The following is a 22,011-nucleotide window of genomic DNA, read 5'->3' as shown; positions in this document are numbered from 1 at the left end:
AGTGCAGAGACACTCTCAAAGCTCTGCCAGAGTTAGCTCAGGGCTCTGTGCAAAGTATGTTCTTTACTGGCCATGTAAAGGTTTTTCCAGAAGCCATATGACCCTTGCTCCTCATCTCCTGGCTGTTGGAGTGTTACCTGGCTGCGTGATAGATACTTTGCACATTCTTTTCCAAGTCAATGTCATTCCTACGTTAGATATTTAATGAAAAAAAATAATGAAAACACTACTTCACTCTACCCTCTTAGTGTTGTTGCTGAAACTGTTCTATTTGACTTTGTTAATGAGCTCTCCTCCATGATGAAGGTAAGATCATCTTCCTGACTCATCATTCTTGTTGAGACGCTCCAGCCAAGCTTCTGTGTTCCTCCATTCATCTCCCTTTGTCTATCACAGTGAACACAGCTTTCTTGTCCCATCAATTGTAATTCACTTTGCCTATATTATTGTGACAGCAGTTTGTGCAGTGCAAGTGAGGTAAGGTATTCACTTGCCTAATTTTTTTCTTCTGTTCCCTGATTACAGCCTTACTCACAGGGGAAATGCTCAGTCAGAATCCACACACAGATCATCCTGTAAGAGTTCCTTCTGCCTTGGTACCTGCAATGCACAGCCAGGCAACCAAAGACTAGAGAGCTGGCAAGTTGAGATGATTCCTTACTGTTCAAAGCTATTTGTTATCTCAGTCTCTTAACACCACTCTTTTGTTTGTTGCGTTTTGTATTTTGTCCTCCTTCGCTGTGAGTTGGGCAGGAAGGATACTGCCTTTGCTGGGTAGTTGGAGCACCTTATTTGTTTGGAGACTTCAGGCACTAATTAACATGCAATAAAGAAGGCTCTCTAGTGTTGCCTTATCATTTATGTTCATTGCTGAGAGGAAGGAAAGGGGAGAGTTATCATCAGTTATGGAGAGTGGAATAGCTTTTACCTTCCAAAGCAGAAAAAATATGGAGAACACTTTTGTTTGTCTATCCATGTAAAATCCTAATTAAGGATTTTGTATACATATGTAGGCACTCAACAAAAAATGGAAGAATCTTGTCCCTGGTTTTTGTTTTCACATCCAGAGAGAATTTAAGAATGCCTAAAATGTTTTCCCCACATTTCCTACAAAAAAGGAGGTATTTTTGTCCTCTTTGCAAGGGAGAGAAAAAGCAAAAAATTAATCTTCAGAATAAACTATGTCAAAAGTTGTTACAAAAAAGGGAAGCTTTTTGCCACAGCAGCTGCTTTGCTGCCTTAACAGCTGCAGTATTTATTAGTATTAGTCACAGCTGGTTTACACCCTTGCTTTTTCTTGCAGTACCCCACATGCACAGGATACAAATGAAAAACCTTCATTAGAACTTAATGTCATATAGCTTCATAACACACTTCTAGCCTGTTCTTTTGTACGTTTTGTGCCTAAAAACTTTCACAGTTTAATGAGATTTAATATTTCCTGTGCTTATTTCTGCAGGCACCCTAGACAAGCATGTAGAACTAGAAAAACTTGTGGCCACATTCCTTGGTGTTGAAGATTCCATGGTGTTTGGCATGGGCTTTGCAACTAACTCGATGAATATTCCAGCCCTTGTTGGAAAGGTGAGGACTTCCTAAAGGAACACGTAGAACAATCGTTTACTGATTGTTTTAACTACTGTTACAGAATTCTGGGCGCTCACTGAGTGGAAAGGCTTGATCAAGGAACAAAGCTTGGAATCAGGAATGTGTGAGTCACAAGGCTGATGACCTTGTGACCTTAAATATGCTCCTTCACCACTTTTGCTAGTGCTGAGTGTTGCTATCACACATATCTAATACTTATTTAAGGATCAGGGATATGGCTGTTTAGCTCCTCTTAATGAAGTTGATTCTCCCAAAAAAGTAAGCGAACGTTGTATCCCTTGACCAGGTGTTTGGGAGAAAGTATTTGGGCTGCTTGCAGAGATATTGCCCAGCTGCCTGTGGTGGAAGATGACTATTGGGATAGTTTATACAACACTTTCAGGAAACAAAAAGCTTTACCATTCCTGATGAACAGAGCTCCAACCAGCTCTGCCAAGAAAGCTGGCAGCAAACGCAAGTCTAAAGTCATGACCATATTACAGAAGTTGGGTTCTTATTTGGTGCTGAAGGGACTTCATCTCTGATCTGGGGTAACTAACACAAAGGCATGAATATCCATCATCCTGTCAGTCCTGGACATCACAAGCAGAGACACTGTGCTGGGAAAGCTGGGAGCTCCTCCTTAGTTCATCGAAGTGTGGAACAGAATGAATTCACTCTGTGGTGTATGATCAAAACTTCTGAAACAGCAGCATAGAGGTGAAGACACTTCTTCACTCACTGTTGAAGATGAATGCAGCTTTTGCTAGAGATTTCTGAAATATGTGTATGCAAGTGTTGGGCAGGGAGAACTGCTTCAGCTACTCAGAACATGAACTTCAGTCTGCAGTGGTGCTGGAGAAGTTGTCCAGTACTTTCAAAGGGAACAGATACTGAGAATTAACAAAAGTAAATTTATGAAATTGCAGACATACATAATAGCTTAAGATACTTGTCCCTTGCTTTTAATAATTTTCCCTCACTTACCTGGCCTTATGTGGAGACTCAAACCTCTGTCAGACATGGGATATTTAGATAAAAGTGGCACAAATAAAGATATTACTGGATATATGATATATATATTTAACAATTCAGTGTGTATTATTATACAATATTATTATATATTACAGATATTGTGTAACTGCCCTATGTTTGGGAGATTTTTTTCCTGTGTTTTCCTCTATAATTAAGCCTAGCAGCTACATTTTCTTGTCAAGATGCATATACACTTACTATTAGTGCTTCATACCAGTCTCTAGGCAGACTGTGTGAGTATCTCTCAACCTAATCCATGATTCCAAAATAAGTATTTACTTAATGTTGTGTTGCCCTTTGGGTAATGAAACCACAGCACAAGATGTTTAATAGAAAGCAGAGCTAAATTAGGGTTCAGGCCTGAATTTCAACTGTGAGTCCTGGCTCCTGTTAATGTAATATACAAATTTACTTCTCCTGCATTTGTATTTTAGTTTCTAAAAACAAAATGAGTTTTCAACTGAGTTAATTAATAAAAAGTATACTCCAGGTCAACTGTAAATGCATTTACCAGAGAAAGGCTCCTCCTAGTGCCTAAACTTCACTCACATCTTAATGGAGGTGGGACTTACAATCTCTCCTGATCTCATTTCTGCAGTGGAAAGTGCTGATGTCAGTCCAGCCTTTTTTTTTTTTTTTTTATTACTCCTCCTTACACTACTACTGTCAAACACTTTATATATGGGGAGGTGGCTGCATTTTCCTCACAACTCAAAATAGACTGTAGAGAGGTGATAGAGGAAGCAACATCTCTGGATTTTACTATAAAACAGTCAACCTTCAGTAGGGTTATTTGCTACTTTTCAGTTACAGGAGAAATTTGATCCTGCGAACCACCTGAGAATGTGCCTGAGAATCTGACCCCACAGTTTCTGCCTGCCTTTGCGGTGCACCCTGGCACCTTCAGAAAAGTGGCAGAAAATCCAGTTCATGTTTAATACTTACAGCTTAACTGGTGCAGTTCTTTATCACAGACGTGTGTTTGTGCTGACACACACATGCACACGTGTCAGCAGCCTCCCAGTTCGTGCAGGTACTTATTGTGCTCCTTCTCCACAGGGCTGCCTCATTTTAAGTGATGAGTTGAACCACACTTCTCTCGTTCTTGGTGCGAGGCTTTCAGGTGCCACTATTAGAATCTTCAAGCATAATAGTGAGTATTGAAGTTGGAAAACTGTAGAGACAGAATTGTTCACACCTCAAAGGCAAGAATGCTTTCTTTCAATGCTTACTTTGCTGTCAGTTCTCAGGCAGAAAGATTAACTGTTTAATGTTATGAGTGATTTCTGATGGGAAAAATTAAGAGTGCAATACTATAATTACTATTGTGTATGATTTGTGTCATCAGGTTGGACCTTAATTTCATAATTCAGTGTCGTCTTAATCTCGTTGCTGTCTTTTTGACATTCTGAATGACTCTGTGGTGTCATAAAGGGTTTATCGTTATTGTCATTATAGTTCAGGTAGTAAAAACACACAAAAACATACCTCTGTTTCCAGCAGGTTCAGTGCAACCAGAGTTCCATTCACATGGCATTACTTTGAAGCAGTTATTCTGAATTTCCAGGGATCTAATACCAAAGATGTAGATGGTTGTATCAAAAGCATCATCTCAAATATTCTTTGAACTAGAATTTTAGTATAGAAATCATGCATTAACTTTGCAATCATATAGTTATCTTCTAAAATGCTCATGCTTTTTAAGTTTTATTTAGTTAATGCTGCTGTGGTTACTGTCAGAGACATTGGGACTGCTTTGATGACGAGTTGTTCTTTTCCACTGTTCCCCATTGCAATTCCCCTTTCCATCCTCACTGCTACCACCAGGCAGTGATTGCAACAGAGGTTTAGAAGCTAGAAGACAGATCTGATTACCTTTGTAAATAGCTAATACAGTCCCTTCTCTTCATTAAGTGTTGTGTTCAGCCCCAAGGGGAGCAAAAATGCGTATGTTGTAGAAGGCCTAAGGATGAGCTGGAATGAAAAATACACTATAATTATAATGTAAGATGTTGTTATAATTAATATCTATTCATAATTTGGGCAAGAAGCAATTTCTGAAGATCGTTCAAGAATTAAAGGTCACCTGAACACAAATATTTTTACAAAAGTAATTATTCTTAGATTAACCTGTAGCAAAACCCAGCTTGGTTCACTTCCACAAATCTGGGCACACTAAGCATGGTTTTTGTACCAGTTTTTTGAGGCTTTTTTCTTTTGTTATTCAAAGCCTTATTCCATTCAAAATAGGTTTACATCACATCTTGCAGGATGACCTCTCACTACCCAAATCCAAATGTTCTCGATCTCTCCACCCATCCATGTTGCATGCGGCCCAGCTGGCTTGGGTCACTTCCACAGCATTTCAAAGAACATTCCAGTTTGAGGAGTGTATTACTGTCAACTATGAAGACATCACCTGGAGCTGTTATCCTCACTCTAAGGAATTTGGTCTCTAACCATCCCTCACTATTTCATTCCCCTCCCCAGAACCTGATACCTAAGCAACCTGTGCTTGTGCTTATGATAAATTAAAGCTGATGCTCTTTTGAATAATGTGTGAACCTAAAAATAATAGTGAGCTATCCAAAAAGCATTAATCCAGCACTGGAAAATGTAGACAGTTCCTTTAAGGGTCTCAGCAAACCTTAGTGGAAGCCCATCCAGATTGCTTTGGAAAAACTCATTGGTTTCTAATTAGAGATCTTACTTGCCAAGGACAGTCTTGTATGCCATTGCTGAGACATCACCTTAACTTGTTTTCAAAATGAAACTGTGGAAACTTTTGCAAATATTGTTTGGAATTTGAGTGACAGATTTTGTCATCACAATTTTGTGGGCTTTGAACCTGAACCTAAGCTGCATTTAAAGAGCACTTCATGTGGAGAAGCTTACACACTTTCTCTCAGCCCACTGTGTCTGTTTGTTAGTTCTGTAGTTAGAAAGTTCTTTCTTTTAATATTTCCTTAATCATATCCAGAAGTTACAGATCACCAACAACTTCTAAAATCACATGTGCAGAGATGTATGTCTGTGCCTTTTGCTTTGGAGGAAATAGGGTGTGTATTGGGGGAGATAGCAGTGGAAGGTGTAATCCAACAGGACTGCCTTTGTAGGATGCACAAAATGAAGCAGACAACCTTGTTCTCTGTGGATCTGTCAGGGAACAGTTTAATACCAGTCAGTACAGCAAATTAAGGACATAAGTAACCAAACTTCCAGCTTGGGTTGGGAGGGTTCTTTTCAGTTAGACAGATGCTTGTTTTGTTAGATCGGAGCTGTGTTGCTTATGCTCCCAGATTATTCTTCTTGATAATGTGTGGATACACAGCATTTATCCAGGCATACCCAAATTGTCAGAGTATGTTACTGCTGTCGTTGTCATGCTTATGAACAGCGGAATTGAGCCATTCTCCATGTGACGCTGTTTGGTGTGAAGGCAAAGTTCCTTCTGCTGTATTGGCCCTGTGCATGAATAGGAGACTTTGCACCTTAAGTTACCACTTGTAGATCTCTAAGAAGCATTAACTTCAGCATCATCCTTTTTGTTACTTTTGAAAACCCTCCCCTGTTCTAGTTAAAAAAGGCAATACCCTCCACCTCTTCTTTCTAAGGGCAAGGGATTGATGTATGTCATTTAATATACAGAAATTAATGACCCTTTAAAGAATCTGGCCCCGGGCATCAACTGGAGGGAGTTACTGTGTCAAAGGCATGGAGGGAGCCCTTTGATGAGCAGCTGGAACAATTCTCCAGCAAGGTACAGAAACACACTCACTCTCACTCTGTTTTATCCTACACTGAAGACAAAGCAAGAGATGCCAGTCAGTACCACCACTAGTGCCTGAGACATGCTTTCTGTGCAGGAGCATCGAAATAAACTCAGATCAGGGAGCAGATTTGGAAGTTCCCTTCTTGCTTTGAGAATGCAGCTTGGGAAATCAGCCTTTATTCCCTCCTTATTGCTTTCATCAGGCTCTTGAAATGCTGTGTAATGCCCTTGATAAAACTGCCTGGAACATATTTACTTTGGCTCCGACTTCCTTGGTTGCGTGGGTGTAGAAGAGACACTGGGAGAAGGGTGAGGTGTGAATGTTTGTTGCAGTTATTGTAAATGGGGGGGGAATAATTATGTAACAATTTAGTGAAGCAATGATATATTTTCTGAACTAGCTGCTTCCTGAATATAATACAAAAAAATGCAGAGATTGTGTGCTAGTAACCTCCCTTTCTAACAAGCTTGCAGATCTCTCTCCTTTCCCCCCTGTTATGGAAAAACTATTTTTCAAAGAAAAATTACAGGAAACTTTGTTCTATGATAAAAATATTTCACAGAAAAGAGAGTAAAATGTACGATTTTAAACTTACTATTGAAGCACCTTCTTCATCTTTCAAAGGCTATACTGTGTCTAATTCTGTAAAACGGTGGGATTTTATTTCAAAGCATATAATTTTTAATACTAGATTGATTTTTCATCATTCAAAAGTAAATAATTACACTTTTATTATTAATAAGTAATTATTTCATGAGTAAGACAAGAAATAATCTCTACCTACTACCTTAATTAAATATAATGTAATTATTATTCTTACAAAAGCTAATGAAATTCTATTTCAGTAAGCGGGTAGCTATCTTAGACATGACACTTTTCATAAAATATCTGAATAGTTTGTCTAGAACAGGCAAAATATTTAAACCTCTATGCCTGTCTTAGTAAAATAAAAGGCATCCATTTTGACAAAAACATTGCACAGGTGTATGAGAAGGTTTTCAAGCCTGAAAATGAATAATAGAACAAAAATGTGCTGTGGACCTATAAGTCTGTTTGTATTTGGACGTAGGAATGTGCCCTGCATCTTGCCTGCCAGTGAACAATCCCTTCCTTGTAAACAGACAGGAATTTACAGGTCTGGGCTGAGAGAAATGCACAGGCACACACCTACAGATCATCTATGTGAGAGAGATTTAAGAGAATATTTCATTTCAGCCCCATAACTAAAAAACTACTGAGCAGGACGTTCCCTTCCCGTGGGCTCTCATTAGCTCTGTCTCTAGTTTTCACCCTGCCAAGGTTATTACCAGTATGGCACAGGGGTTTAGGCCTTTTAGGGACTTTTTCTCTTGCAGGGATTTGTGAGTTTTTGCAGAAGCAAGCAGTAAAGCTCAGCTCCCTGGAGCCCCTGCGCTGATGAACTGATCTAGGGGATTTAAATTTTTTTAAAAAATTTTATTTTAGGACCTCAGTAGTCCTAAATGTATGTAGTGGTGGTTTATGGTCTAAAGTTTTTCGGACCTGCCCATAGAGCATCTGCCTTTTGTCTTTCTGCTGTGGTGTCATCACCATTCAAGTTACCATTTTCCAGGCAGTGATTTTTTTAAGAAGCTAGGACAGAGTAGCATTCCTGCACTGGGAACACAGGCAGCAGCATGGTCCAGCAACTAGTATGCAGTGGGAGAAGGTGAGAGGCTAAAACATCTCCCCACCTCTGTAGCGGTGGGGGCCTGGCTTTGCTCAGTTTATATGCCAGAAGGTGTGTCTGATGTTATCCTCACCAGCCCTGGGCTCCAGGGAGTCTCTCCTACCTTGTCTCCAAGTGACAGGCAAGAGGGTCCTTCAAGCTATATGGGGGCTAAACTCAGATGTTTTTATTTCCTGACTCAGGGAGAGGTTGTTATATTTAAAAACCCTTTTCCAGGACCTCTGACCTTTATCTTGGTTAAATATTAGCCAAAATCCCTTGACCCTTCCAATAAAACCTGAAAAGCAAACCCAAATATTTAACCATTAATCAGCTTGTGATTTTGTCAAGGGGTCTCTGTTGCAGCAATTCTGGGTCTTATACTGGTACCAGGTGTTCCTTCAGTGGACAGATGAGGGTGTTATGGACTAACTACATCCAAATGAGTTCTGTTCTTATCAGCTTCTGTAAGAGGGCACAGGAAGAGGGCACAGAGGGTACAAGGCTTAGGAATTGTTTGTTCTTTCTAATTCCACTACATTTTCCCCATGTAGCATCGACTGCAGTCCCGTTTGCAGGTTTAGATTTGCTATTCCATGAAGAGTCTGTGGGAATGTTACTGGGCACAGAAATCAGGCCATGTGGGTAAAAGTATTCCCAGTTCTCTTCATTGCAAGGGCACTTCACCAAGCAATCAGAACAAGTGATCCTGTGAGAAGGGCAGGCAATTACAAGGCACAACCAAACACCTTGATTAGGTGAAAATCCAGCATCTAATCTGCTGCTTTAATCCATATCTGAAACAGGAATTAGGGTAGTAGATTCTTAATTCCTCCTTATGCACCTTTTCAGTGTTGTGGAAGTACTAAGGGGTTTTATGGGTTCTCACAGAGCAGGTGACAGAAGTGTGTCGTGCAGGTAGTCGATGACAGAAGTGTGTCATGCAAGTGTGAGCTGTTCAGGTTTCCATACAAAATATGGTTTCCTGCTTTGGGCAACATTTGTGAATTTATGTTAGTCCAACTCTGGCATTTCTCAGTCTCCTCAGTCCAATTATTGCTTTGGAGTTCAGATACGAATGCCATGAGGACACAGTTACCTGAAGGAGCTGTAGTTACTACTGAAGGAAATTTAAGAGGGCAGAAGGCCCTAACTTTTCAGTGCAAATGTATTGTCTAGCTAAAAAGAAGGAAAGAAGATGGGGGGAAAAATAGTGGAAAACTCTCAAGTGCATGCTTTTAAGCAAGCAAGCAAATAAAATAGGGGAAAATGAAAGAGACGAATAAACATGTAAAAATTAGCAAAATATCTCTTTGGTTGCAAAACCCGAAGAGTTTGCAGTGGCTTAATCCAGGACAGTTCCTTAATTTTTATTTTTTTTCCAAAGGTGTAAGTGGCCCTTGAATTTCTGAAGTGAGGACAGCTTATAGCTATTATAGAGCAGGATGAAAGGCACATTACCTACTAAAGTTTTGTCCTCCCTGGAGCCTCTGGCCACTGTCAGAGACAAGATTATTGCAGCAGATAGGTGGACTGCAGCCTAATCCAGTTTGGCGTGTCTTTCCCTGTGACACATACAGACGCTGCCTCAGCGAGGAGACCGGAATATCCTGCTCCGACCACGCTGTGTCTGCGTTTGCCTTCTCTGATTTGAGAAAGCCATGTCTGACTTGAGTGTGAACAGGGAGCTTTCCTGAGTGAGTGCCCCTTGCTTTCACAGAGATCTGTGTTTGTTGAGGGGCAGGCAGGGGAATCTCGGACTGTTATGTGACCGCAGTGATCACCACTCCCACCAGCCCATTCCAAACGCAGAGATTCCTGCGTCGCCACAGAGTCTGCAGGAACTTGAATGAGAGTGCAGAACGGGAGAAACTGAAAATCAGATTTACAAACACAAAGTGAAAGAAAGAATGTGACAAGAGTAGTAGTAGCCTGTTTATTTTAATTAAGCAGGATTCAGCTGACATCATGCGGGAGATTTCCAGCCCACGCAGAGGAACAGTGATGACATCCCCAGCGTTGCAGTGCAAGGATGAGAGGTGGAGACACCGTGTCTCCCTGAGCATGCCTGGGAGGGGCCCTTCCAGGAGCCCAGTGTCCCACCTGCACTGGAGGCAGCATGACACACTGCCCAGGTCCAGACTCGCTTCAGCCCACTGGCACTTTGTGTTCTTGGTACTTCTGTTGAAGTAACTCTGAAAAATCCCATACAAGGATTATGCAAGTCCACTGATGCACTGACAGATCCACTGTCCCCTCTTAGGAAACTTTATCCTCCATATCAAGACAATATGCCATAGGTAAAAGGTGGAAAGTGAGACACTGATAGATTTGTGCTTTGAGTAACTGATCAAGAGGAATTCTTACCACCCACTCCTATGCTGGTGAGCAGTTGTTTGCCATTGCCACTGGAAACCCTGGTCTGGTGATGGTCAAACCAGGAAGGACAGTTATTTTCCCTGTAACTGGTTATTCAAGATGGACTCGTGCAGTCATCTGATCATCTCAATGTCCCAGTGTTTCTCAGTCTAACTGTATTTAATGGGCAAATAATTTGATGTCTGAAAGTCACCTGGGGTTGCACTCTTGTTTTTCCGGCCATTCAGTATATCCCACTTTCTGGAAAGCACATAGAGCACTGTGTCTTCACTTTGAAGAGCAGAAGCAGCCTGTTGTGGGGAATATTAAAGGTTCCAGATTTTCTCCTCCTCCCTATTTCTACTTTCCAAATGAGGCACTACAAGCACAGAGTTAAAAGGTCAGTAAAACTCATTTGCACCTGAACAAATCATGTTCACTGTTCTGGCCTCAGAAAGGGTCACCCATACATATTTTTCAGAATGAAACATCAAAAAGAAACTGAGATAGCCCTGATCCTGCAAACAGACATGCTCTTAGCCTGTATTCCAGCTGGACTGTGTTACATATAAAGTCAGTCAAGCTCATCCCTCAGAGAGGTTCCCCCCTGTCTGTGCCCTCGTGTACCATGGTAGTTTGGACAGAGGATCTATTCACATCCATGTATTTTTTAAACAGAGTTATTGACATTTCACTTCTCTCTATCTCCTTGTTGTTTTTTTTTTTTCCCATGTGAATATGTGTTAAAACAACTGCATCTTCAAGCCATGCTTTTAGCTCAGAGGCAAAATGACTTTGCTGAAGTCTAGGACCAATCTGGATGGACATATAGACAAAACACTGAATGGAAAGACCCTGTGTGTTTCAGAAGAGGGTTTCAAAGGTCCCAAAAGGATTTAGATGACAGTGACATCAGTAGAGAATAATTCAATGTAGAAAAAGGGGCATCCAAATTTTACTGTGAGTGAGCATTCCGTTATTCCAGGGGAGCCCTTTAATGCTCAGAACTTGAAAGGATTTCTAAATGTTATCTACTCCAAACAAAAGAAAACATGAGCAGCTGCAAATGCTGAGCTGGGTTATAACTTTCCCTTGTAAAGCATCAAGGAACTTTTATTTCCTTGATTGCCATCTAGTGGAAACTGTGCTGTCTGCATTGCATCGTTCCTAACACCATTTCCATCTCGGAGTTCACTGAGCTGTGCAGGTGATTGCACCACTGAGATAAGGGGCAGGTGATTGCACCACTGAGATAAGGGGCAGCTGATGTTCTCTGCTTTGTAAAGTACAGCAAGGACTTGCTAGATCAGGAGATTACACTGGAAGGTGCAGAGTGGCAGAAGTGTTGCTGAGACCTTTATCTTTCACTGACATCAGTACGTTACCAGCAAGAGGTGAGGCATCAGGATGGAAGGGTTAAAGTCATAACCTTGTCATCTCTCAGGTCATGGGTTATTCATGGTGCACACAGTTGGTGTACAAATGGCCCCATCCAGTCGGACCAAAACCAAAGTGTAGATCAATATTAATATTTCTAAGTTATATTTCCTTTGCCTGGGACAATTGCATTCTACAGATTAACTTAGTACTATTTTAGAAGGTTATAACAACTGTGTTGAGATGTGTTACTGAACAAATGGGGTTATATCACAAAAAAATGCTACTGATTTTTTCAACCCACAGTTTGAGCTGAACTGTAGTGTTCCTTACAAGACTCAGTAAAGTGTTCTTTGAAAACATTTTAAAATGTCAATCCAGATTCCTGAAAAGTACCAGAATAATTCATTTTGGAGAGTATTCATTCATGGAGACACCAGAATGCTGGTTAGATTACAGCTCTGCAGAGGGTCACATTTGGCCTGACCCTTATTCCTGTGATGTTTTTTCTTGCTTCTTCCCTGTTTTTCAAAACTTCAATGGCTTTCCTTCAAGAATTGTATGAGATTACCCATACTCAGTCCTTAAGAAATCAGCTAAGTGTCTAACATTGTTCCAGGCCTCCTTGTATTAAAGTCCCACCAGTGCCAAGCATTTTGGCACTGAATCAGTGTATCCATGCCATGTGCTTGTATCCACTTGCCTCCCCCTCTCTCACCAGCAATCTTTTACTCAGTTTCCTTCTTGAGAAGGACACCTGATGAACTTCATGCAGCCTTGCCCAAACCTTTGCTGAAGCAATGCATGTTACTCATGGTCCTGTCATTGGAAAGCAACCAAAACCTCACTATTCAGAAGCCCTGAGACACTAAGAGCATCAGCAACCCCTACAGAGAACTGCTGGCAATTAGCCTCAGTACTTAAGCAAAGTGATTCCCTTTTGCCTTTAAAAATAAATATGAGTTTCCCAGATAAGCTGCATAACTGGAAGCTTTTTGTAACTCTCCTAGTCACTAGACTGTATTTAATTAAATAAATTGTTGGGTCTTGCCTATTAATAAAGGAAGTTTATCTTTAGGACAAATTCTTCTTTTTTAATGTTGTCTTTTTCCGTACAGGAAAAATAGCACCCAGTAGAAAATCGAAAAGTCCTTTAGAAAAATCTTTGTTAATGTTTTTCCTTCCTCCTTTTTCTTATTTTTAAATAAAGATATGCAGAGCCTCGAGAAGTTGCTGAGGGATGCAATAATATATGGGCAGCCTCGCACCCACAGAGCATGGAGAAAAATTATCATCCTCGTGGAGGGGATTTACAGGTATGTGTGTGTTTTAGAAAGATGAGTACCCTGTCATTTCTGAGGACAGAATGATATATTGAGTGAAGGGAATATTGACTTTAAGTATCTGAGGGAAATCTTAATGAGGTTGGAAGTTACAATAATGTTCTGTGATCTCATAAATACGTTAATTTCCATTATATCAACCTGAACCCTGGATCCTATAGCTCCAGTGGGGTGTTCTGAATCTTGATTTAGCAAATCACAGTGGAGTGGGAGATGTATTGAGAGCAAGACGGATCAGCTGGTGTTTGTTGTCACAGATGTGATAAAATTCATGGAGCTATAGTAGGTGAGTTCTGCTAAGTGAGTAAGCTGAGTTTTCTAGAGTTGTTATGCATGGACAGATCAAAAGACAACTACACTGAATTAGTTAAGCTCTGTGTACCCAGTTCTTACCCAGCTGCTAGAATCTAAAATCCCAAGCTAAACTTAGGCTAAGTGTATCAGCACCTTTCTGGTAATTAGTGCTGGATCTAACAGACTCACACTTTAACAGAAAAACAATTAAAAGACTGGCTTTTAAAGAGTTATTTGGTGGTATTCCATGTAGCCCTAGTCCCTGGAGGAATTCAAATGAGAGAGGCGCCTTTGAGAATCCATCAGATAATACTGGCATCAATAATACCGTGCAATTATAGGGCATCCTAGTCAGGTAGCTCTGGTTTACTCTTGTGGTGCAGTTTACACCCAGTCAGAGACAAACAGTCACTATAGTTGAGCAGCAAAGCAGTGGCACCAGCAAGACTCACCATCCTGGGCTGTGGAGAGCGTTACTGGGAAGGCAACCGTGGGGCTCGTGGATGGCGTGGAGGGGAAGCCACTGGTGGGTAAGTTGGAGAAGGGAAAGGCAGAGATCATGAAGAGGAGGGAAGGGCTCAAGAAGCAGTGTTTGTACAGTAAGAAGGTTTTCAGGTATCTAGGCAAGGCTGCTGCGGTGATGACAGGAGGGGAGGAGCAGGAGAAGGATAATTTGGGAAGTAGGAACACCTGCCCCAGAGAGAAGGGAACCAGAAGCTCTCATTCACAGGACATGACACGGTTTAGAAAAGCAGCATTAAACTTTATATGTAGGGATCATATCCTGTGTTGCTGAAATACAGCCAGGCTGGATGGGCAGTCGCTTATGCCATTTTACTGTAAAATGCTGGCACAGTTGAGCAAGTTAGCTTTTTTGGTAAGAAATCTTTTACAATCTCATGTCATCACAACTTCATAGCTGTCAGTGCTTTCTTTCCACCGAACATTTTCCATCTGCAAAGAGACCAAATCAGTCCTTATCTAAACACCTGTCAGTCAGAGCTGAAACAGGTCAGCAGCAGATCAGCTGATCCAAAGCAGGCTGAATGTGTCCTTTCAACCAGAATAAACAGAGCAAAACTGCAAATAAACATCACTTGGCACTACTAAAAGGAAGCTCAGATTTAAGGGCTTTGATCATGCAGAAATTAAGTGGACCACCAACATTTTACTGACAAATATCCCCACTGGTCACATGGCTGGCAGAAAAACCTCCAGCTGCTGAGCTTTGTTCGCTTTTAAATCCTTTACCCTGAATATTGACCACAAGACAACAAGAAGGTAGATTGGTGACACAGAAGCATAGATCATTCCAAGCAGTAGGACAAACCCACTGTCAGATATTTACTATATTAACCATAATATAGTAAATATTATATATATTTCCAGATTTAGGTTTTCTTTTCCTCTAGTTTTGCAGTTGGTTTCAAAAGGAGATTTCATTTTCCAAAGATCAAAGAACCTTCTGTTGGAATGCAAAATAAAAACATGTTAAAGCTCAGAGTACCTCACTGAAAAGGAAGCATAATGTTCCTTCAGCTCCATAAAGGCTAAATAATATTAAGACCACTTGTGCCCTGAGTGTCTATGCTTCTGACAGGCATAAAGTAGAAGAAAACCAATGCTCACCTCTCTGATAGTCTCTCGTTGGAAACCAGCCCTAGCAATAGCTGAGTTGGTTGGTTCATTAGTTGTTTTCATAGTCCAAGAAGATCAGAAATTGCAGAGTGTGGTTTGGTTGTAAAGCAAGTCTGCTCTGGCTGCAGGGCCAGTGCCACCACACCCCACCGTGCCATGTCCCTGCCACCACTGCCAGCCCTGGGCACTGCTGGGAACAGGCTCACAGCCCGGGTAGTCAAATCCAGTCAGTAGCTAAGAACATTTCATAGGCAAAAAAAAAAAAAAATAGCTGGAGAAAGACATATTAGAAATACTCTTTTTGTGTGCATGTTCTTTTCTTTCTTGGCCCACACTTGTTGAAAGACTAAAATTTTCCAGCCCCATATTGGCTAATGTTAGGTTTTCTTGAAGGTTTGCCAGATGACAAATTAACATTCATCAAGAGGGTTTAAGGGGAGGTAGAGTGTAGTTAATGTATCCTTCTTACAATAGTTAATACTGCTTTTTTTTTTTCCATAAAGGATTTAAGTTATGCTTCAGGGACAGCTAATACGGAATTTAAATAACTTGGTCAAAGCCATTCTCCAAGTTAAAATATCTTGATTTGCAAGTTTGGCTTGGCAAATTTTTACAGAAATGCTTTTTCCAGAGATGCAAAAGAAAACACTAAGCTTTCCATCTTCAAAGAAATATTGTTATATGGGACACCATAGTCTTAGTATGGTGACGTTTATGGTATGGAAAAAAATTTGCCTTCTGTTTCCATTAGGAGTATGTTAAAGTGTTTACACTGTGCATAAACCTGGACCTACCAACTGGCAAAATTTAAAAAGGGTCATTGTTAGCCAACACGAGCATTTCTGGAAATCAGACTTGTGTTTGAAACCATAAGCCACAGATTTTGCTTGGTTACAACTGAAGGCAGAACTGGCCCTTCAACTTGGGAAGAACTCAAGCTTCATGTCAAACCAATAGCAATAAGTATATATTTGTTTGCCTTTAAATGTCTCTATTATCTTAGAAAGAAAAAAAAAAAAACTCATCAGAAGTAAATATAACTAGTAGTGAAAGCTGATCCTTAACTTGGACTAGTCTAGGAGCAAATCTATTCCCTTTGAGTTCCAAACTGAGGGAGACATCTCACCATCAATCTTCAGCACAAAAAACATTAACAACTTTTGGCAGTGACCAAGGCACAAGTTAAGCTGACTTGCTAAATCACATTTTTATTATTTGAATTCCAGCTAATGTTTTCCTTGGCTTCTCCCATTTCCAGTTCTGGATTAATCAGTTACTGTGTTCTTACATGGTCCGTGGTAGGCTTCTGCTCTCTTCCATGCCTATTTACTTAGGAGTCAGATAGGCCAAGGCCCAGGGCAGGAGTTATGGGGCATCAGAAACTGATCAAAACAGATTGTTTTTCATTTGTTTTTTCCCTGCTTTTAATTTAATTTGGGTATTTTCCCTTCCAGCTAAGAAAATAGCTCTGATCAGTTAGATATTGTCCAGTGCCTTTTCATGTGCTTTAGAAGTTTCCTTGGGATTCAATGCCAGTAGTGTAGGAAATTTATCAGGGTTATTTCTTATTTCCTGGGATTAAGTGACTGGGACTTCCAGAAAAGAATGAGGTAGCATTTAATGTCTTTGGCCAGGGACCAACATTGAAGGTTAACATTTCTATCATTTCAGTGTATGGAGTTGTATTTGAGGGCAGAGTTGGAAAGTTTCCTTAAAATTATTGCTCTAAACTACAAAACAGAGATTGTTGTGTGAATGTACGACGTTTATGTAAGAAAACAGTGCCTACAGTAACTGTTAAAATGGAATGAACTGTTAAAATTGGGAGTAACAGGCCAGGAAAGGAGGGATTTTCCCAATTACAAACCAGCCTGAAAGGGGAACAGATAAACTTTTCAAATGTTGAAAACATTGTGGTACTATGGGGCATGTTTAGAGATGCTGAATGATGCAGTTATGAAGTAGATAACAGGTTGAGTATCAGTAAATTAGTTTTCATAACAGAAAAAAAAATTAAATTGGAACTGTGGTAGCAGTTCTTTTCCCAAGAAGTTTCAAAATTAACTGGACAAAAAAACATCCTGTCAAGTTGAAGCCTCTGTTCCAAATGGAGTGACCATCACAAGTGCACACCTCCTGTCTCTCAAAGCACCTGCTCCACAATTCATCAGCTGCATCAGAAGGAATGTCAGTGGTCTGATAGGGATTGAATCAAGTTTCAAACTTCAGCATTCCCAAAACTTGGGATTATCTTCTCATGTCTGGAAGTAGGTTCAAACTGAGTGTGTACTAACTCATGCGTTTGTGCCTGTCCACCAAACAAGGGTGACGAGAGTCAGCTGCAATCTAGAAACTTTTCATCCCTACCACCAAGCTAAGAAATTTTGCTACAAGACAGGGTGTCATAATGAGAACATCTGGCTTAGTCAGAGCCAGTTTATGTTCATTTGCATCCAGGTTTTTTGATGTGTCTCGGGTGCTTGAGCAGATCTGGAAACAGATCCATAGGTTTGTACACAATAGCTGTTTGTACACAAAGCTGAGTGACACAATCAGAATGCAACAGAACCATTACACTTCACTTCTGGCTCTCTGGTTTAAGCTGAGTTGACATCAATATTTACTGAAGAATTCAGTAAACTCCATTTGGGCTTCCCAAGGGATTTTGTGAAGTGAGTTTTATCTTGAAGCAGTTCTAAACAGTGTTGTGCATATCAATAACCATCTGCCAGGGTCAAAAGAGAGACCAAGAGCAGAGCAGGCAGCAAAACAGGTCATCCTTTCCGTCAGGAGGGCTGAGGCCTGTTTGAATGGCAGCACAGAATGCATGCATGAATCCAGTAGCACTTTATCCATGGACACTTCAAGGCCATGTTGGGATCTCTGTGAACTGTTATAACATTTATGTCAGCCAGCATCTTTCCAGAGCAGTAAATCAACTCTGAAACTGAATACAAGTGCCTTGTTTTGCTTAGAGTTCCAAGAGAAATCTCCTACTCATATGAGTAAGAAAAGTTTTCATTAAATCTTCTTAATGGTTAAATCTTGCAACAGCCATGAACCAGCTCCATGTATTCTGGGATTCAGCACAACTTTGTTCCCATTCCACAAATATGCAACATTTTTAATTTACCAGTTTTACTCTCATCTTTTTGAAATTAAATGCTGGCTCTCCCATCTGAATCTCCATGAGCCACTAAGCCTAATGATGTCCATATACATGTGGGAAAACTGTTATTGTCCTTCCCTGCCTAGCTGGTCTGCCCAAGCTTTGCTGGAAGGTGGAGGGTGGGATGGCTGTTTGCTTCCCTCTGCAGAGGTGCTACTTGGCACTCTGTCCACACATCCACCCTGCAGACTGACCAGACACAGCTGAGAGCTGCCAAACACAGCAGGTCCAAGCACATCCAGTGGCTCAGGGTAGTTTTTAGCTGACTAATGCTTTGACTCTGGGCTATGTGAGGACTGTGGGCTCTGCCCTTGTATTCATTAGGAAAATAGCTGTGGTGGTTCGAGTTGCTTCTTCCCCAGCTGCCAAGTGTCATTTGGGAAAAGTGAGAAAGCCCAGTCTTCAGGAGCTTGCAGTACAAGCCCACCCTTCTTTGCTGCAAGGGATCATGGTGACAATATACAGCCCCACAGTTGCCTCTTTCATGGCTGGGCAAGACAGAAGGGCAAGATTTTCCAGCAGTCACCTACAGCCAAAATTATGCCTCCAGGCACAGGCAGCCAGGCTCTCTGAACCTCCCATTATGAACAGCACAGGCAACCCTTGTCCATGACTACTCCCTCGTGCTGTTAAACTAATGGAGACTTGCCTATGGGCAGGTCTCCTTCAAAACTGGAGACCAAACAGTTTCCAAGCTGACTCAAGAGACCAAAGGATGAAGAAGGACTAAAATGGTCAGAAATTTCCTGAGTTCTAAAAACACATCCTGCTACTTTTGTGGTTCCAAACTTCCAGACACACAGTGTGACAATAAAACAGCCTGTGAAAGCCACTGGTCCAGGATCTAAAAATTTCCAAGACATTATTGATTGCACTGCTCCTTTATACTTGCTACTTGGGAACAAACTCATGTTTCTGCTCACCTGAAGTTCCTTGCATTTGCAAGTGGATACACCTTAGCTGTGGGCTGTAGCCACAGAGCACTGGTTTTCCTGGCACACAGCACACTGATTTTGTGTTTGATAAGAAGTTTTTATCATTTAAAGACCAGCTTGCTAGAGCTGGTGGAAGAGAACATGTTAAACTCATGAACATGAATACTGAGTGCATCTGAGCATATCCAAGCGTAGCTGTAGTCATCTCACAAAGGTTTTCAAGACATGTCTTCACAGCATTACTATGGATATGTCATCTTTATGAGGTCAGAGAGCATTTCTTATTTATCTCCCTTTCATTTTGCTGTACACCTCCTCTGTGCCTTCTCACTTACTGAAATGGCTGCCAATAGTACAAAAGATTTGTCATCTTTTCTCATTTCTGCAAATCTCAATATGCCACTAATCATAGAATGGTTTGGCTTGGAAGGGACCTGAAAGATCATCTAGTTCCAACCCTCTTTCCACGTGCAGGGATATCTCCCACTGGACCAGGTTGTTCAAAGCCCCATCCAATCTGGCCTTGAACCAGAGATACCCCCCAGAGATAGGGCATCCACAGCTTCTCTGGGCAGCCTGTTCCAGTGCAGGTTCAGAATATTTCCCTTTCATGTATGGCTGTAAGAAAGCAAAAAGAAAAGGAATGGAAACTTTTTTCCTTTTGATTACTAGGTAGCAGGCCACATTCCTAAAAAGTACATACTGAGAGCAACAATTGGCCAAGTGGATTTGAGCTGCCTGTTCTAACCCCTGATTTCTGTTCACTCTGAAGACTGTGGCTGCTTAAAATTATGGCACCAGCTGTGGGTTTCATGTGGTCCATCTCCTGTGTATGTTGGACCCAGCTCCCCTGCACCAGAGGAATTTTCTCTAGAGCTGTTATGCCCAAATATTGGCACAGTAGCTGTTGATGAAGTCAGCAAGAACTAGACTGAGTTATAGCAGTTCTTTATAATGCATTATAATATTTGGTTTATACTGATGAATTGTAATGTGCTGGTTTGGGTGAGTATCTCCCCCTTTCTTTATACATTTCCTTCTCTTTTTTGGCATGCCGACAATTTGCAAATGTTCAAAGACTTTGTGACTGGTTTGGATTGTTCGAATCCTAAAACTTACCTTTGACTTTTTTATATTCACCTGCAAACGGGAAAGGGTTGCAAGTTCTCTTTGAACTGGGAGAAAAAATTGAGGTTCCAGAAGGTGTTTCATGGAATAAGGCAATTAATGACTATATGTTCTGCCAATATCTTAAAGAGAAAGAGTGCAGGAGTTGTTGTTCATCCCTGATTCTCTCCACCTGCAGCATGGAAGGGTCCATCGTGCGCCTGCCAGAGATAGTCTCCTTGAAGAACAAATACAAAGCCTACCTCTACTTGGACGAAGCTCACAGCATCGGTGCAGTGGGAGCAACGGGCCGAGGAGTCGTGGAGTACTTCGGGATGAGCCCTGATGATGTTGATGTATTAATGGGAACGTTCACAAAGAGCTTTGGTGCAGCTGGAGGATATATAGCTGGCAAAAAGGTAAAAGGAAAGCATAAACAATTTAACATCAAGGGGATGGGAAATACCTTCTTTCTAGGTATGATACATTTCAGTATCTTTTCACGCAGACTGCTTTACATGAGCACTGCTCTAGAGTTTAGTACCACTTTTGCCTGGATCCCAAACGCACATCAAGCAGTCAGACTCTTCTTTTTGTCTCATGTTCACATTATGTAATTTGCTTGAGCTGGGTATTTTTTGTGCCACCCTAATGATTGTTGTTTGTCTTGGAAATATTTGGACACGTTGTGGTTGGCTAAATATACTTCCCTACATTAATTTGCATGCGGATTGCTCATTACTTTGTTTCGCATTTGTAAACAATGTGTGGGGCAATATTGAGAGATTAAAACCACAGTTTCATCCACTGATAATAAAATTCCTAAACAGTTGACATAGTTGCATTTTTTAGAAGAATGGACAAAGAGGATTACTGAGGGCCTTTTGCAATAGTAAATTGTGTGTCCTCAGTTGCTCCGCGTACATTAACAAAACAATCTCTTGCCAACAACAGATGTCAACAAAAGTAAAGCTGAGTTTGCTTTAACTGGGGGTGTAGAAGAGAAAGCATAATCAGCACCATTGTGAAATGTCATCGGTTTTGTTGCTTGACAGAGAGATCAAGTGGCTGCTGATTATTTGCCCTTTTCAGACCCTGCTGAATGTATTTTTTAAGGAGTCTGCTAAATGAGTGGGAAGCCTGTTTACACAGCCCATATGGTTGTTGTCAGGATAACATTAATAAGTGTAGCCCTACAGTAGAATAAAAGTGCTATAAGAAAGTATAAATTGTATATTTCTTACTGTCTTTTTTGGATTTGCCCCTGGAGATCTTAAAAGCGGGTGTCATAATACATCAAGAGTCAATTTGCTCTGTTTCTTCGGCTTCCTGAATTTATATCTGAAGGCTTAACTCTCACCAAAGACAATGTAGCTGATGTAACTAAAAAGTATAGAAAGACTAGACCTGTGAAAAGTAGTCTGAAGTAATTCATGCTCTAATCCTTGGAAGTTACTTTAAATGAAAACAGGTCATTCTTTTCACGCCTGTGTGTGTCAGTAAGCTTTGCCTCAGGCTTCTGAACCTCAGAAGCCTGCTCACCCATTCACCCACTTACATTCATTTCTGCAGCCAAAAACTCAGGGTGGCACTGTTTATTCTGCATCAGCTGGAGCACAGAAGCCTTCTCAGCTATTTACCCAAACCCTTAGGAGTACAGTTGCAATATAGCCATGCATAGCCTGTGTAAGGTTAGGTAAGTCTTTAT

General features: G+C 40.9%; 1 protein-coding gene across 3 annotated transcripts in view; it reads left to right on the top strand.

Moving 5' to 3' along the window:
• Positions 1-22,011, top strand: part of SPTLC3 (serine palmitoyltransferase long chain base subunit 3) — a 95,881-nt gene that overhangs the window by 41,724 nt on the left and 32,146 nt on the right. For all 3 annotated transcript variants that reach the window (XR_001921264.1, XR_001921263.1, XM_008932985.2), the window contains exons 5-8: positions 1,460-1,584; positions 3,682-3,775; positions 13,028-13,133; positions 20,503-20,722. Coding sequence is in view for 1 of the 3 variants with exons in the window: in XM_008932985.2 (XP_008931233.2) it covers positions 1,460-1,584; positions 3,682-3,775; positions 13,028-13,133; positions 20,503-20,722 (545 nt within the window). In the remaining 2 variants the exon portion in view is untranslated. The remainder of the gene's footprint in view (positions 1-1,459; positions 1,585-3,681; positions 3,776-13,027; positions 13,134-20,502; positions 20,723-22,011) is intronic.

This window comes from Manacus vitellinus, unplaced genomic scaffold (assembly GCF_001715985.3).
Source record: "Manacus vitellinus isolate BGI_N305 unplaced genomic scaffold, ASM171598v3 scaffold_38_pilon, whole genome shotgun sequence".
Classification (NCBI taxonomy): Eukaryota; Metazoa; Chordata; class Aves; order Passeriformes; family Pipridae; genus Manacus; species Manacus vitellinus.
This window is presented reverse-complemented; position numbering and strand designations above follow the sequence as displayed.